Source organism: Ischnura elegans, chromosome 1, assembly GCF_921293095.1.
Source record: "Ischnura elegans chromosome 1, ioIscEleg1.1, whole genome shotgun sequence".
Taxonomy (NCBI): domain Eukaryota; kingdom Metazoa; phylum Arthropoda; class Insecta; order Odonata; family Coenagrionidae; genus Ischnura; species Ischnura elegans.
The window spans coordinates 44,379,952-44,395,288 of record NC_060246.1 but is presented as its reverse complement, the minus strand read 5'-3'; the positions used below and the strand labels follow the sequence as shown (position 1 = coordinate 44,395,288).

The 15,337-nt window shown below is 37.5% G+C and overlaps 1 protein-coding gene across 1 annotated transcript in view; it reads right to left on the bottom strand.

Moving 5' to 3' along the window:
• The window catches only part of LOC124165938 (ankyrin repeat domain-containing protein SOWAHA-like), a 64,482-nt gene extending 50,367 nt beyond the window's left edge, over positions 1–14,115 (bottom strand). The window contains exons 1-4 of the mRNA XM_046543800.1: positions 13,984–14,115; positions 13,643–13,704; positions 13,013–13,543; positions 2,082–2,219 (exon numbers count right to left, since the gene is read on the bottom strand). Of these exons, the coding sequence (XP_046399756.1) occupies positions 2,082–2,219; positions 13,013–13,543; positions 13,643–13,704; positions 13,984–14,110 (858 nt within the window). The 5' untranslated portion in view covers positions 14,111–14,115. The remainder of the gene's footprint in view (positions 1–2,081; positions 2,220–13,012; positions 13,544–13,642; positions 13,705–13,983) is intronic.
• Between the last annotated feature and the right edge of the window lie 1,222 nt (positions 14,116–15,337).

Genomic DNA, 15,337 nt, shown 5'->3' with positions numbered 1-15,337 from the left:
AAAGAGCGGCGCTGCAAATTCCAACACACATTCTACTCCATATAGAATTTTTCTTAATCCATTGTTCTACAAAAATTCTATTCCGAATAATCACCTTTTCCAATAAAAATCAACAAAACCTTGACGTATTTCACACAGATATATCTCGAAATGATACTTATGAGAGGAATATTCGTGAAATAGGAAAATCACGGGATAAAAACTATGGGCAAGTTAAGAAAGATAATGAGCGAAGATCGAGAAGGAAGTAAAGATATTGAAATGGGAAAGGTAGTGAAACAATGAGGATGAGGAACACTGTACTGACACACAATAGATTGAAATATAGAAAAGCTGACAAAAATAAGCATACTTAACGGTTGACTTTAGCCAATATGTTCAAACTTTTCGGTTAAACATTCTCAAATAGTTTTTGCATGATTAGCCGCAATTAGTTTTCCATGAGATATCGTGGGATTGCTCAATAGCGGCGTAAAATTTTGCTGCAAACCATAACGATTTTTCATTTCATTACTTAACCTTGGCCGTGGTGCACTAACAAATTTCTGATCATTCTAAGTAATGGGGAATTCGGGCAGTCCTTATGAGGCATCTTTCTTTTTAGCGTGAAAATGTGGCAAAATAGAAATGTAACTATTTTGGGGTTACGGGTGCATCGACAACTAAGGTCACTAACATAAAACTGTTTTATCCCCATTTCTCCAACACGTATCTATTCACGAATGCTTTGTTTCCTAGTTTTTTTCAAAGAAATTAAGAGCAACTATTGCCGATTCATTACTTTTCAAGCAGTATGATTTCCAAGGAGGTAATATGCCACCACAGAAATATTTAACACGATGCCAATTTTTTTAAAAATGTGAAAAATGTCTATGTTCTATTTTTTCGAAAATAAGCAAAACTGGCCAACTAGAGTATTTAAATGGATACACTCAGGAAATAATATCATAACAGTTATTTTTTTTCAAATAAATGGTTTTCTAAATACTTCATTTTTTATCTGGAATTACCCGGGTAATATAACGGCGTTGCCTCTATTCCAAATGGCTAATTTACCAATGTTGAAAGATTTAAGGGAATCTGCTCTATCGACTTCTGCTGCATCGAACACTTCGACATAATAGGTAGTTCATTGAAAACCACGAGCGGTGCACGGAATACCGTATGCGACGGATGCAAAGGCAAGCCTTTGTAAAGAAGTCACGTCACACTTGAACATCGCACCGTCACCCAGCGTGTCAGAATGACTCACACGACAATTCGAAGAAAAGAACACTGTTTGATTAGTAATCTTCCGAATGGGGTATGCAATGGATTAAGATGACGAAAGAGAAGTCGAGGATGACATAAAGACAGCAAAGAAGAGTGAACCAACACTTACAAAGGCCACGGATAATCCGAGATTCTCAGTTATCCTTTGCGCCAACGAAAAATACAATTAAGCCAGTGAGGATTACATACGCTTAGCAAATGCACCTAGAAAATGGTAAATATATGACAGCACAGAGGTTGGCCTGTCACATTAGGCACGAAATAAATTGCAATGATGAGCTCTTCCATGGGAGCATTAAACTCACGAAAACAACAAATTTCAATCCGACAAGAACTGAGGTGATAGTATGCAACGCAGCCTATCCAGATGGTCACAGGTTATTTCATCAGTATATTTCCGGTAGCCAGAGTTAAATCACGATCAGGATCTGACCGCGAAAATTGCTTTAGGTAATGCTTAAGGTGAATTTCTATAGATGCCGTAAGCACTCATCAAAAAATTAATTTCCTCCCGTCTCACAGTTACGACGCGACGAAAGTACATTTCCGAAAATAACATTATAATAAAAACCAGAAAAATTGCCAACGGGCACAAAATTCGCAGAGGGTAAGGAGTGTTGATGCACTCATTAAATTAGCTTCGGAAGCGGTAGCGAGAACGATATGACAAGTAAATCGATGGCGTCAGCTCGCAACAGATAAAGCACAAAGCAAGCTGTCGATTCACTTCACACGGCAACAGACGAAGAAATCGGAAGCATTCGCCACCACCCACAACCACCACAAATTCGACGAAATTGGACACTTACCCTGTCGGCAGCTTTCTTTTTGGCAGCTTGAGGCTGGAGCAGCAGAAGATCGCTTTCCGACGCGAGCCTGTTAAATTTCTGCATTCGCTCCTTAACGCTTATCTTTTGCTCGCCGTCCACCTCGGATACTGGCCTCTCCTGGTGAGGCGAAGAGCAAAAAAAAAAAGATCCAAATTTCTTAAGTAATTGAAATAAATTTGTACTAATAAAGTTAAAATAAAAAAATCGAACTAATAATAAACGAAACCAAAACATTTATAAGAAATAATATTAATATACGTAACTTAAAATTTATAAACCAAGGGTACAAAATTTAAATGAAGCATAAATCATAAACACATTTTTAAATGAAACACAAGACATAATCCTATGATTATGTTAAACATAAAAATAGATGGACCAATAAATAAATTAATAAAAATAAGTGAAACTCATCCACTAGCTACGCTTCCTGGATGTTAAAATCTTCATTATCCTCAGCATTCTAAAATAAATCTCAGCATATCACATATCTAGCTGAGACAAAACGATGGACTAAACTTTAAATAACACATTAAAAATGGGATGAAAAATAGATAAAAGTGTTTTTTTAGAAAAAGTTATCATTATGCAGCAATCAGAATTGTAATGATAACTTCTCGTTTGTGTACTCCTTGATCACTTCAACCACGAAGGTTATAAAACTGTAATATGGCAACTGGATTTCTGCTAAAATGCTTAATGAAAACAGTGTAACTGTCTTTCAGAGTTAAAACGAATCAGAGAAAGAATAACTTCAAATTTGAACTGAGACAAAATATGAAAATTAATATGAGGACTGATGTTATGGAAGCCTGCCATAAGGGAATATTAATAAATAATGGAAAATAAAGAGACGTTCAATTTCAAAACTGAGAAAGATACTCCAAATTAATCAATAACGGTAACCAAACTGATGTCTTTTCGGAAGGGAAGTCGATTCTCATGAGGCTATATCTCAAGGTGGAGCTCTGCAACAAGAGGTAGTTATAATAGCTCCGTGATCCGTGGCATATGATGAGAGGTGTGTCGAAGCCATGTTGCGAAAGCGTTGAACCCACAATCGGCGAATAAAAACTGAGATCCATGTTTCACCTTACAGCCACCACGCGAATCTCAAGTATGGTACTTATCCATTCATAAAATTCAGTTTCACCGTGACCATGACAAAGCATACGCATCCTTCAGTCGATAATTTAAATTACACAGTATAGCACATTCAAGTGCATTATTAGTGCTTAAGTTTATGCGATTTTCAACTCCCAATTTCTTTTCAAAATAGCAAAATAGAATTAAGAGTAAATGAATAAAAACGTAAGTAATCCTTGGTGGCGATAACTAACAATAAATTCCTCAAACAGTTTTCGAAATAGATGTCTTCTTTAACGTTCAGCCTAATTAGCAGTTAAGGTAGTTTAGTGTACTTACAGGAACAAGGTATTCCAATTCTATTCATCAAACATAGAATATTAAAATAAACTACGCGAAAAGAAAATTATGTACGCCTTTCATATGATTAAAACTAATACAGCGGAACGTAAGCTGCAATATAATAGCACTACCGCCAATGTACGTAATCAAACCCCTACCAAATGACAGGAAATATGTAAAGAGGAAACGCGACGCAAATGCGCACGTCAGAAAATAGGCATAAATAAAAAAGTGAGTGGATTGGGATAGAATTCCTTCGTTTTTGAATTTATCCTGGGCAGTAGATTAGAAACATTGGCAGTATTTTTACCCCATTTTAAACCTCTACAAGCCACAGGGTAAGCACTTAAAGTCACATCTTAAGGCCGTTTTACACGGGGCACGTCATTGCGCAGGTTAGCTTTGCATTCATTTCTCAATCTTGTGTGCAATAATTATTGCGCAAACGAATGTGTTACCGCTTTACACGGTACTCGCAATCAAGCATTCATTCACGAAATTTCGATTACGCCTTCGTAACTACGCTTCAGATTGCGCAATGACGTGCCCCGTGTAAAACGGCCTTTCCACGTGATGTGAGTGAAATGCACAAAAGTTGGTCGCAGGGGAGTATGGAATATACCAGCACAACCATTATTCTGCTCTAATATGAATAAAGGGTAACATGTAGAAATCCGAATTTGATTTCCTCCAATATATCTTTAGGATGAAGAATGCGGTTACGTCACATTATGTCATACAGGCATACACATTCGATGCCTTATAATATCAGTGACTTGACCAAAGTCATTATTACGGCGCTCTCTTAACTTAGGAGGGCAATAAACACCCTAGAACGTCTAGAGTCAAATGAAAAACGAAACAACGGCGACGACGCCACGCCCGAGACCCAAGTAGAGCAAAGGAGCCGAAAGCCGCCTAGCTATGTGCACCAAACCGCCCGGAAAAAAATATATCCAGATGGTGTATCAGCCTCCCCTCATTATTTAACATCCTTCTTCGGAGTTAGGTGATTGCGGCTTGAGCTGCTAATGACCTCTGAGTTATAGCCACGCGCCACCAGACTCATCCGCCGGTCATCCCTTGGACTCGAGAGAGGCCGACTGATGCGGGGTGAAGGTAAATAAACCCATTTAATGACTGTCTTCCAGCCTATCGATGCGAGGGCGGAGTGAAGGGCGCTACTCTTTCATTCAATCGACGTCTGAGGGAGAGCCGCCACCGCGGCGGCAGCGGGCAGGAAGACCACGGGGAAGGACCGTCATTCCAGCGGGGCCTCGATGGACGGGATCCGTGGACGATCGTGGCACGTCGGCCGACAACGCCCTCCAATCAACCGCCCCTATCCCCGGCATTTAAATAAAGCCAAGCCGCTGATATAATGGGGGAGGAAGGGGAGCCTGTATCCCTGGCGTCCTAAAAAGAGTTAACTCATTCAGACCCCTACCGTCCCACTTAAACTCGAGATTGCTCTGGTTGGGGTGCATGGGGATGGTAGAGACTATACTGTTTGCTGAGCTAAACCTAATGAAATAACACGCCAAAGATGCCCTCGTCATGAGACCATTCGAAGGTTGATCTCCAATTTTGCCTCCTACTACCATGCAACCCGCCCAAAGCCCTTCCAGTATTTCTAACTGCATGTTCTAGCTTCACAGGCAGATTGCCTCCATTAGTAGAATATGCACTATTCCCATATACATTATATGTACAGTAATGTTGCGTAGTGCATGTACGTGGAAGTAAATTTTAATCCTCAGGTGCATATTGGTAATGGTTCACTCCTTGCCAAACACCTCTGTTGGTGGCTTGCAGAGTAATGTGTACATATAGATGTAATAGGACACCTGATGTTAAACTGCACTAAAATACTAAAAAAAATATAACGACGTTTATAGCACCTCTCTTTGGCTTTTTCGTCAAAGGACCTTCCCACAGCGTAAGGGTTGATACACATCAAAATGGATAACGTAGTTGCTCACGTGGCCACAGTGCTTTCCATTCATCGACACAAGTCGACTTGCGTCGTGGTTTTCGTGTTCCATTATGTGTGTGCCGCCGACTGCTTGTGACACAAGTCAATAAACGATTACGCGCAGGAGAATTATAAAGTTTCCGTGAGTCCACACTAGTCCACGCGTGAGTCGCATGAATGGAAAGAACCCGCTGAAGTTACAGGTTGATAATACAAAGTCAAGAGTTGAGCGGTGTGTCCTTACGAGATCACAGGCTAACCTTCCATCATGGCGAAGGGAAATGTTACGGAAATGAGGTTCCTGGCTTCAAGAAACCTGGATCAGAAGCTATGGGTTACCAATGGCCCAATCATGGCGGCAGTAGTCACCACGCTGCAATTGCCTTCAACCGCTTCCCAGATGACGAATTGAGTGCCCACTGCTCAGCCCGAAATGAGCTGACGACAAGAGCTTCCATCAGCTTTTAGTTAAATATTACAAATGCGCCCTGGCATAAGATAAAAGTATGATACATATTTTTTATTTAATTTCGCCACGATAAAAATTATTTGACTGGAAAATTCTCTCTGCCTTAAGGAAAATAAGTTTGAGACAGCGCGATTCAAAACAAATACTTTTGCAGGCGTCACTAAAATAAGTTTTTCCAACATGGACAACACCCATCGAGATTAAAAACCAAAATAATGGAACAAAGGTTGTGAATAATCTGCCAATCAGTAAATTTTTAAGTAAACAATTTTTCCAGCTATTTGAGCCGAAAGCAGTGCTATTTCCAGGCACCCAACTAATGTGATTTGACATCAGCTACAGCATTCATAACCTTATAGCTCATAAGTTAGTCCGGTGACGAGCCTAAATTTTATTTTTATCACGATTCCTATGCGGTCATCATCCTTTTTTACTTCAACTCTATGTGAGAATACTAGGCTATACTAGAGGCCTCAGGACGTCGGGAAAGTCTTTAGAGGAAACATTGATCACCAGGAAAGCCTGAACTCGCCGCAAAACTAAGCACAAATTCACCTGTATCACTGGTTGGGAAAGCCTCAAATAATTCACAAATTAGTGAGTAAAACTTATCTATCAAGCCAGAATTTTTCAACCAAGTTAATAAAAACAACCCCCCAGACAACGAGTTCGAGCACCCCTTACGAATTCGAAAAACCTCGGTCCCCACCCTCCCGTAAGAATGTGCCATACGTAAGGATAACCGGAAGAGAGGCGAAAGCGTAGAAAAATGGGAGAGGGGAGGACAACTATTTAATTTCCAAAACCACGAGGCTCGAAGTCTGACCACGCATCGCTTGAGAACGAGGCCGAGGAAGATGGGGAGGGAGCCCGGGGGATTGCTCAACTAAAAGGCGGCCCAAGGCTTCTCGTCGCGGATCTTCCTTCCGGCTAAGCGGACAGTGTGAAAAAAGCACATGCCCAGGGAACCCACAGAGGATAGCGCATTTAATGGGAAGCTGCGGGCAATAACTTGGCCAAAATGGGGATGGAGGAGGATGGTGGGGTGTCGGTTTAGTACTAGAGGGAGAAATGAACAGCTGATGACGCAAGGGGAGGTGTGATTTGAAGGGAGCACAGAAAGTGAACACCGAACGAAAGCCTGACGTAAATAAGAGGATTATACTATTTTGGGTAAGCAATGCAATCGTGATCATAAAAGAGGGAGAATAATATAACTTAAATGAGAAATCACTCACAGTCAAATAATGAAATTTCTGCTAAAAGAAAACCATAAGTTTCGTGATTCTGTGTTAATTAAAATTTGCTAATTGCTATAGCTTGTTTTCGTGGTTAATAGCCCTTAAAGTTCTAGCCAAAATTTACACATTATGCGAATGAACAAATTAATATCGCATACATACATTTTATACGTAAATCATATATATATTCACCTAATTAAAATTGAACTGCTGTAGGGAAGGTGGAAATGGCCGTGCATAATAAACAGAAATGTACACATATAAACGTATCCTTACACTGCATCGAAATTTTATCGGATATTACTACCTTCTTTTGAGTGATAAGTTAATGAATATTGACTGATTAAATTCAGCTATGGAGACGTGGAATTTACATAATGAAAATAGGGAAATGTTTTAAAAACCCTGTGACTGAGGCAGGTAAGAGAAAATGGAAAACTCTTGTGTTTCAAAGGCAATCGGTACCCTACGCGGACACAAAGATGCCCGAGGCTACCATACCATACGAGGTATCGTCCTTCGCTGATCGACGCAATTAAAATTGGGACAAGACAACGACCGCGAGGGTCCTCCTCTCTGCGTAACGAGGGAATTATGGTCGGCCTCTTATTTCTCCCCTCGAATTCGCTCCACCCCCTTAATCTCCAACTAATAGGCCCACGAGCCGCACGAAGGGGCAAGAAGTACAAAAAAATCGAAAATGATAACCCTCCGGGGGTGTGGATGACAATCAAATCGACGTTAAGACGACTCGTCGTCGATGGTTGGTGCACATAAAAATTCCATCACGTGGCACTGAAAAAACTGCGAGCTCAAGTACGAACTATCATAATTAATTCAGTGGCCGCACATTCCACTGATTATAACTAAGAATTAACACATCTATTCAAATGAGAGAGCTGCTAAATGTGAAAAAAAACTGATTCAAAAAGTAGTTCCAGTGCATTCCACAGGGGGGTCTAAAATCTTACTGTACCACCACGAACCTTAAATAAAATGGGAGCAGCTGCTAATTGCCTGAAATGAAATCTATGAGTGTATCTCCCAAAGCTAAATAAAATTGGAATTAATGCCTCCAAAACCGATTTTTTAGCACGATAGGCAACAATAATTGGGGAGGAAAATGTGCCTTAACCTTTCCTTAAAAATTAAGGGAAACCCATAAACTGTCAAAGCAATGAAAATAAATTATAAAAATAAGTATACAATGTTTGTTAAGCTCTAATTAGTTGCAAGGCTTTCAATGTATTCAAACTTTCAAAGATTTACTAAATCATAGATGCATTTTTTTGTGTGCCCAAAACTCAGGGATATAATTAATTATAATGCTAATCCAAAAAATCTAAGTTAAGATTCCCTATCCAAGGCCTTGAGGTATGAATGGTAAAAATATTTCTTGTAATGAATCTTAAGTAACCTGCAGCCCTTTGACTTCCCATTTGAGTACCCTGATCACTGATATGTAAGCCATATGGTAAAAATGGCTCTGCTATAATACAGCCACATGTGAAAAGCTTTTCTTCTAACCAACAGCCCAGGTCAGCAACTGAAAAAATTCTTTCACACAGTAATTTAGGCGATTTTAGAAAAAGAATAAAATTAACTTCATGATTGAATCTTTGATTGCAAAGAAAGGGCATCAAATTTATAACATCATCAACCAAAAGAATAGAATAACCTTAGGCAGAAATTTAGACAAAAAGTTATTAAATAATCACATGTTACAAAAATAAAATATCGCCCAAGACTAAAAGTGACGATAATATGATAGAAGGGATTACAGTTTTATGGAATTTACATATTATTCCTTTCAAATGCTATTGAGACTAGAAGGATAGCCAAAGATTTAGAAGTAGTGGGAAAGGAAAGTCTTCTGGCATGATTTCTACTTTATTATCCAACCAGAATGAAGGGGTGACTCTGCCTTAGGTATTCTATTTTGTTTGCAGAAAGCTGGGAGGCAAAAAATTATTTTCCAAAACACCAAAATTATAAGATCAGCCCCCAAGATAATTTAAAGAATGATGGTGAGAATCAAACATGTTATACCAATCAATAATCAATTTTGACCCAGGCCTCCCAAGTATCATTTATTATTGCCTTACGACGAAATGATCCAAAGAGTGGAATACAATAATCACCCTAAAACTTAACATACAAATCAAATACTGAATTGTAATGCATACTTCAATACATCAATTTAATTTGGCCATTACTAGATTTAAAGAGGTAAATATCAACAAACAGTTTTATGATTTATCAGAGCTGCTTGATTAATGGATGACACTAATTAAAATAATTTAAAGATTCAAGATTACTGCTTATCCTTGTGTTTATCAATGATACTTATTAATATTCACTCACTTGTTCAGTGATTCACACAGAAGGTTGGTTTGGACTGGCAAGGGTAGAGCTCAACCTAGACTAATACAAGGGCATATGAATTCACCCTGGTCTATGAGTTTTTTACACTGCTCAACCTAGACTAATACAAGGACATATGAATTCACCCATTAGGGGGAGTTGAGCCAATATCTTTTCCTTTGGCACCCTGCTCTATGAGTTTTTCTACACAGGGGCATCCAATCAAGGTTTCAAAACCTCATCCTTATGATCAACATACAAGCTCTTCAACCACAAGGCTAACACCCACTCAAATAAAATTAGTTGCAGGTATATAATCTTGCATTAATTTCAAGCATCACTCAACTCGATAAGTCCTGCCTTGTTTTAGCTACAATGATTATATTATATTTGGGTGATTTAGAAGTTCCATCATTCAGTTTAACCAAAACCATAAACCAATACAAGCATGACCCTTGATAGCATAATGAGGAGTAGAACTTATTTATAGACCTGATTTATACTTACGTTATAACCATATACCACATAACTATATCCTATGTTACACTTGCCATGAATTTTTATGGTGCAAATTAATTAATTGGATTCACTGAAATCTTAAAACTGAAAGCTATCCTGATGCTTCACGTAAAAATGATACGCATAAAATATTTCTATGAATAAGTAGTCTAATCCATTACTGAATAATGACCAATGCTGTCCATTTAAATCATAAAATATAATAGCATCAAAGTATTTTTACAGGACATTAATATACAGTCAGAGTATTGTTTATAAATAAAAATTATTATTTGGCAAATAGTAGTAGGACTGAGTTTCTGTATCCTGAATGGACCAATGGCGGGGAAAATGGCCAGTAGATTTAAACAAACTAAGAGGATGATTATAAAATGTGTCAACAGATAAATCAGTAATTTCATAAAGTAGTTCATACATTACTTGTTGAAATGCATTTTTACCAGATACCTATATTGGATTTCACGAGCAACTTGAAATGCTACATGATAGGTAATCCTAACTGCTATAATTACATACGCCTCAAGTTAACAATATGACAAGTATGCCCAATTGAAACGCTGACTTTTTCTATTGCTTTCAAAGGATAGCTACAATTACAGACCATATTATCGCTTAAAATGACTGCTATAGTGGAACTCTCATGATTGCCACTGAAATCACTCAACCACTCAGTGATACAACTGGAAGGTAGGGTTGGATAGGTAAGGATAGGGCTCACTCCAAACTTAGGCATGAGACATTCACTCATTCAGGATAGTAGGGTCACTCCTTTTTCGTGGGTCATCTAATAATTAGAGGATTTATTTCTCATTGTGTCAGTAGGCTTCCCACAGAATTTGAACCCCAGACCCTTGAATCATCAGCCGAACCCTTTATCCTTTAGCCTACCTTTCTTGTAACCACTTCAGTATGAAACTGAAACTCCCAGACATTAAATATTTTCCTAATGGATTTTCGCTATATTCAATAAAATAACCTCAGATTAGCCAGTGGTGAAGTTACGGAGTAGCTCCACGCACTCCAAAAATTCCACGGGAAAAGTCATTTGCTTTAACTGGGAAAATTTGGCAGGTAAAGAAGATGGCTACGTTGATTAAATGGCACAGAAGCTGGAACAAATTCAGGGGATCCAGGGTTGTATTCCAGTCAAGGAAAATTATTTTTCCAAGGGATTTTTGTACTATTTTACCAGTTTTTTTAGACCTGTTGATAACATGTTTTAAATCATATATTTAAATTTAACGGAGATAAAAATTTTATTTAACAATAAATTAACATAACCCAAATGACATGTTGATGATAGAATATACAAATATGAAAGGTAATCTGGAAAAATTAATATGGCTATGGTCTCTGCATAGGTTAATATTAAAGAATACTAATAAATAACATTTATAAAAATAAATAATCCTTAAACACTCCTGACAGCTACTTAGACACACCAATCGTAACCTAAATGAGGGGCTTGTAAACAGTCTGGTGTAATTAATAAAACTAATAAGTTGCACGAACTCCTCATACTGAATAAATCATCAAGCTGCTGCCATTTATACATTTAAAAAAAAGAGATATCGGATAGATAAAAAGACCAATTGAAACATCAAAGATGTTTTGTAGCAAAAGCTTAACAATGCATTTTTTTCTGGGTTCGATGACCTAATTGACCCTATAAAATGCAAGTAATTAAATTACCTATTCAGCAATACTTATTAATACACAATATTTTGTATTTTATCAGAAAATGAAGATGCAGAAAATTATACATGCTTTAACTAATTTTTATCCTCACTGATTTGTCAGTAACATAATAGTAGCATCACACCACAGACAAGATCATATCCATTTTGGATATTAATTTTTTATTACCTACTATGAAATATAAAGGGGGTGCCTTTTTCGTGAACGGTCAATAATCCAAAGAATGACAAATAAAGTTCCAGAGTCTGTTAAAATGGCTGAACCTATCAAAATATAACAAAAACCCATGCCAAGAACTAGGAACGGCTCAGAAACAAATTGACCCCATGATTTCAGCAAGGGCTCCAATCTAACCAACAAATGGCTTATATATCTAATAGAGTATGTTAATGGTACAAATCCAAAAGTAGGATACCAAGCAACATAGAGAGGTCGTCGCAAAATATTACATAAATGTCCTCTCTCACAAAGTGTTTGCATCTAAGCACGAAATAACCCATACATATAAATTAACATTCTGCATCGGTGGTACGTAGCTACTACTAATAAGGGCTATCAAATGAGTATAAATTTAGAAATACCTCCCTAGTATTCAGGTAAAAGCCAACATAGGGCAAAGCATATGTATCTAATTATCACATTCCCACCCCAACGCACATAGAACCCATCCCATCAAAAAGATTTTTTTCTTAGTATTTATGATGAATATATCACTTTGACCCTGAGATAAAAAACAGTGCGTTCGTATAAAGTTGTGGGAATCTTATGCCTAAGATGCTACATTAGTAAAGTAGATTAAGCAAGGATAATGGATTACCATACAATTTGCAGGTGATATTCACTGGTTTGTATTCATATTATCGACTTAGGTCAGCTAATACCAACATCAGTTAAGGTGTCCGTCATAATGAATAATCGTCTCTGAATAATCGATCATACTTCAAAAACAAACAAGCACTCAGCTCATACCTGTGTCAGATTAATTACAAAATGAAAGTCTCTACAAAGTAATTGACAGCACAAAAATAAAATTTCCCACCATCACTGTCACAATTTCGAAGTGATACCGATAAAAGAAATAAGATAAAACATACAAATAAGGGTATATTCAATACCAGCATAAATTCTAATATGAAAAATAATGAGTAGATATCTGTAGAGTTCTATTCACAGTTCCCGTAACCATAAAAACTTAAGGAATATATAAATTACTCACAGGCTTTTGATCTTCAGGCTGCTCATCAATGCTTGACTTCCTCAATGAGTCAGGGAGGTTTTCCTTGTTGTCAATTCTACCACGATCACTGCTTCGTCTTCTGGGTGGTACTGGAGGGGGAGGATCAGATTCCTTATTTGAATTATCACTTGATTCAAATATTGGCACCGGTTTAACAGATTCACTTGATTCTTGAGGCATCTTCATCTGTGAAACTACTGAACCCTCAGGTAAAGTCGACAACAAAGAACTTTGACTTGGAACGGTTGAATAATTTGGGGGCGGCAAAGGCGATGATTTAGGTGGAGAAATTGGAGGCGGAGGAGGACGATAAGGAGGAGGCTGCCGCGCAGGTGATGTGAAATCCAGAACCTCCATAGAATGATATAAAGGTGTTCCAGGGACACTAGATGGGCCTGGCGACGTAGGAGTGTTTTCATTTGAAGCCATGGACGTAGGGCTGGCTAATCCAACAGAATCAAGAAGCTCGTATGGTCTATACTTCCTTTTCAAAATTAAATATTTCTCTCCCTGCAAACAAACATAGATTAAAACAACAACAAAGGTAAGTTATTACGTTCAACGTAGCAAAGTTGAAAAAGGGTGAAGTCACGCCCTAAAAGTACTCACCTCTTCGTTCTTAATGGACGCCAATGTGTTCACATACTCCTTAAATATTGTTCTTGCTTCCACTATAAAGAAGAAACCGTAAAGTAAATAAATTAACGATGATACACATATGCTACGGTTGCTCTCACCATACGACAATCGATATAAATGAAGACTCACACCATAAGATAATAACTGATACAAGTTAATATAAAAACGGTACACTACTGAGACAAAAACAAACGGTTGAAGTCAAAGTCAACTATTTTTAGATCGAAAAAACCACGAAAGAGGAAGTTTCGTCATGATGTCACCTGTTGGACGTGAGATAGCAAGCCATAAAAAACATTATTAATATTCACCTCTTGAATCTGGATTAGTGAGGTACACCTTAAAATGCTTTACTAACTCATGGTTAGTCACTTTTCCTCCTTTTTCAATCATAAATTTACGAACTGCTTCTAACGTAAACTCCGTAGGCGCTGCCATTTTGATAACAGATGAAAACAAACAAAACACGTTGCAGACGCGCACACTACTGGCGCGAGGTTCAAACCGTCCTAACCCTACTCGGGGAAAGGCTACTAGCTGGTCTATGCCAGTTTAGTGATATTGCAGGCTTACAGTGATTTTAAAAAACCTTACTAAATATTTTTATTACTATAGAGTTCGAAACTACAAATGTGTTTTACTCATTTAATTTATTGCGGAAAACTCTACCAAGCTGTAATTGCAGGTGGAAGGATCGTATTCACCTATCCGATTCCTTTCAAAATCTTCTGGACAATCACACTTAGCCTTAACGAGGAAGATCGATGGAATGAAATCCCTTTCAGAATAATGAAATTAAAATTTAGAATGAAACTTTTTTCAATAATATGAAAAATAAATAAGCGGTTTTCTTAGCATTTAAAGAAACAGTTGTGACAACATTATTACTAATAAATCATATTTCTTCAAGCTATTTCTATGCTAGATACCCGCAGTACCAATTGTAATCATCCTCACATAAATTACAATATGGTGAGCCTCAACGAGTGCTTTTGAAATCAATGCTCTGTAATTTTATTAAAGTAGTCGATTTAGATATAATATTTTGGCCATCCTTTTCGAACCAGATGAACTTTCAGTCCCACCTAAATAAATCGTTATTTAGTATTAGAAAATAAAATCCTAACTCCATCTATGCTGCCTTATCCATCCTGCCTACGGCTGTGCTAACGCGAAAGAGCCAATAACGTCTCCCGGTCCATCGGACTTAGCAATCATTAAAGCAACTCAATACCGCAAAAAGAATCGAATCTAAAGCTTTTTTGATATTTAGAAGTGTATTAAAAGTGTCAATTAATATAAAAAATAAAATCAGCGGGCCATCATTTGCATTTTATTTCGGCCGTTTATACTAATCGTATTAATGACTTCTGTCACGATAAACAATTTGGTAAACCTCGATATCCATTTAAATGAGTGTAATATCAATTGGTAAGCCAAATTTCCGAACATTTTTAGGATAAGTTCTCGAAAATAAAGAAGTATGAGGCATATTTAATGCTAAGCACTGTACAATGCCATATTTTTTTCCAACGAATGAAACAATCTGCAGGGATATAAAAGGAAAATAAAAGGCATGGTTAGCAAAGCGACTTATGATGGATAAAGTTGACCCTATCATAAGGAAATTCAAAATATGGACTAAAATTAAATATTTCATAGAAC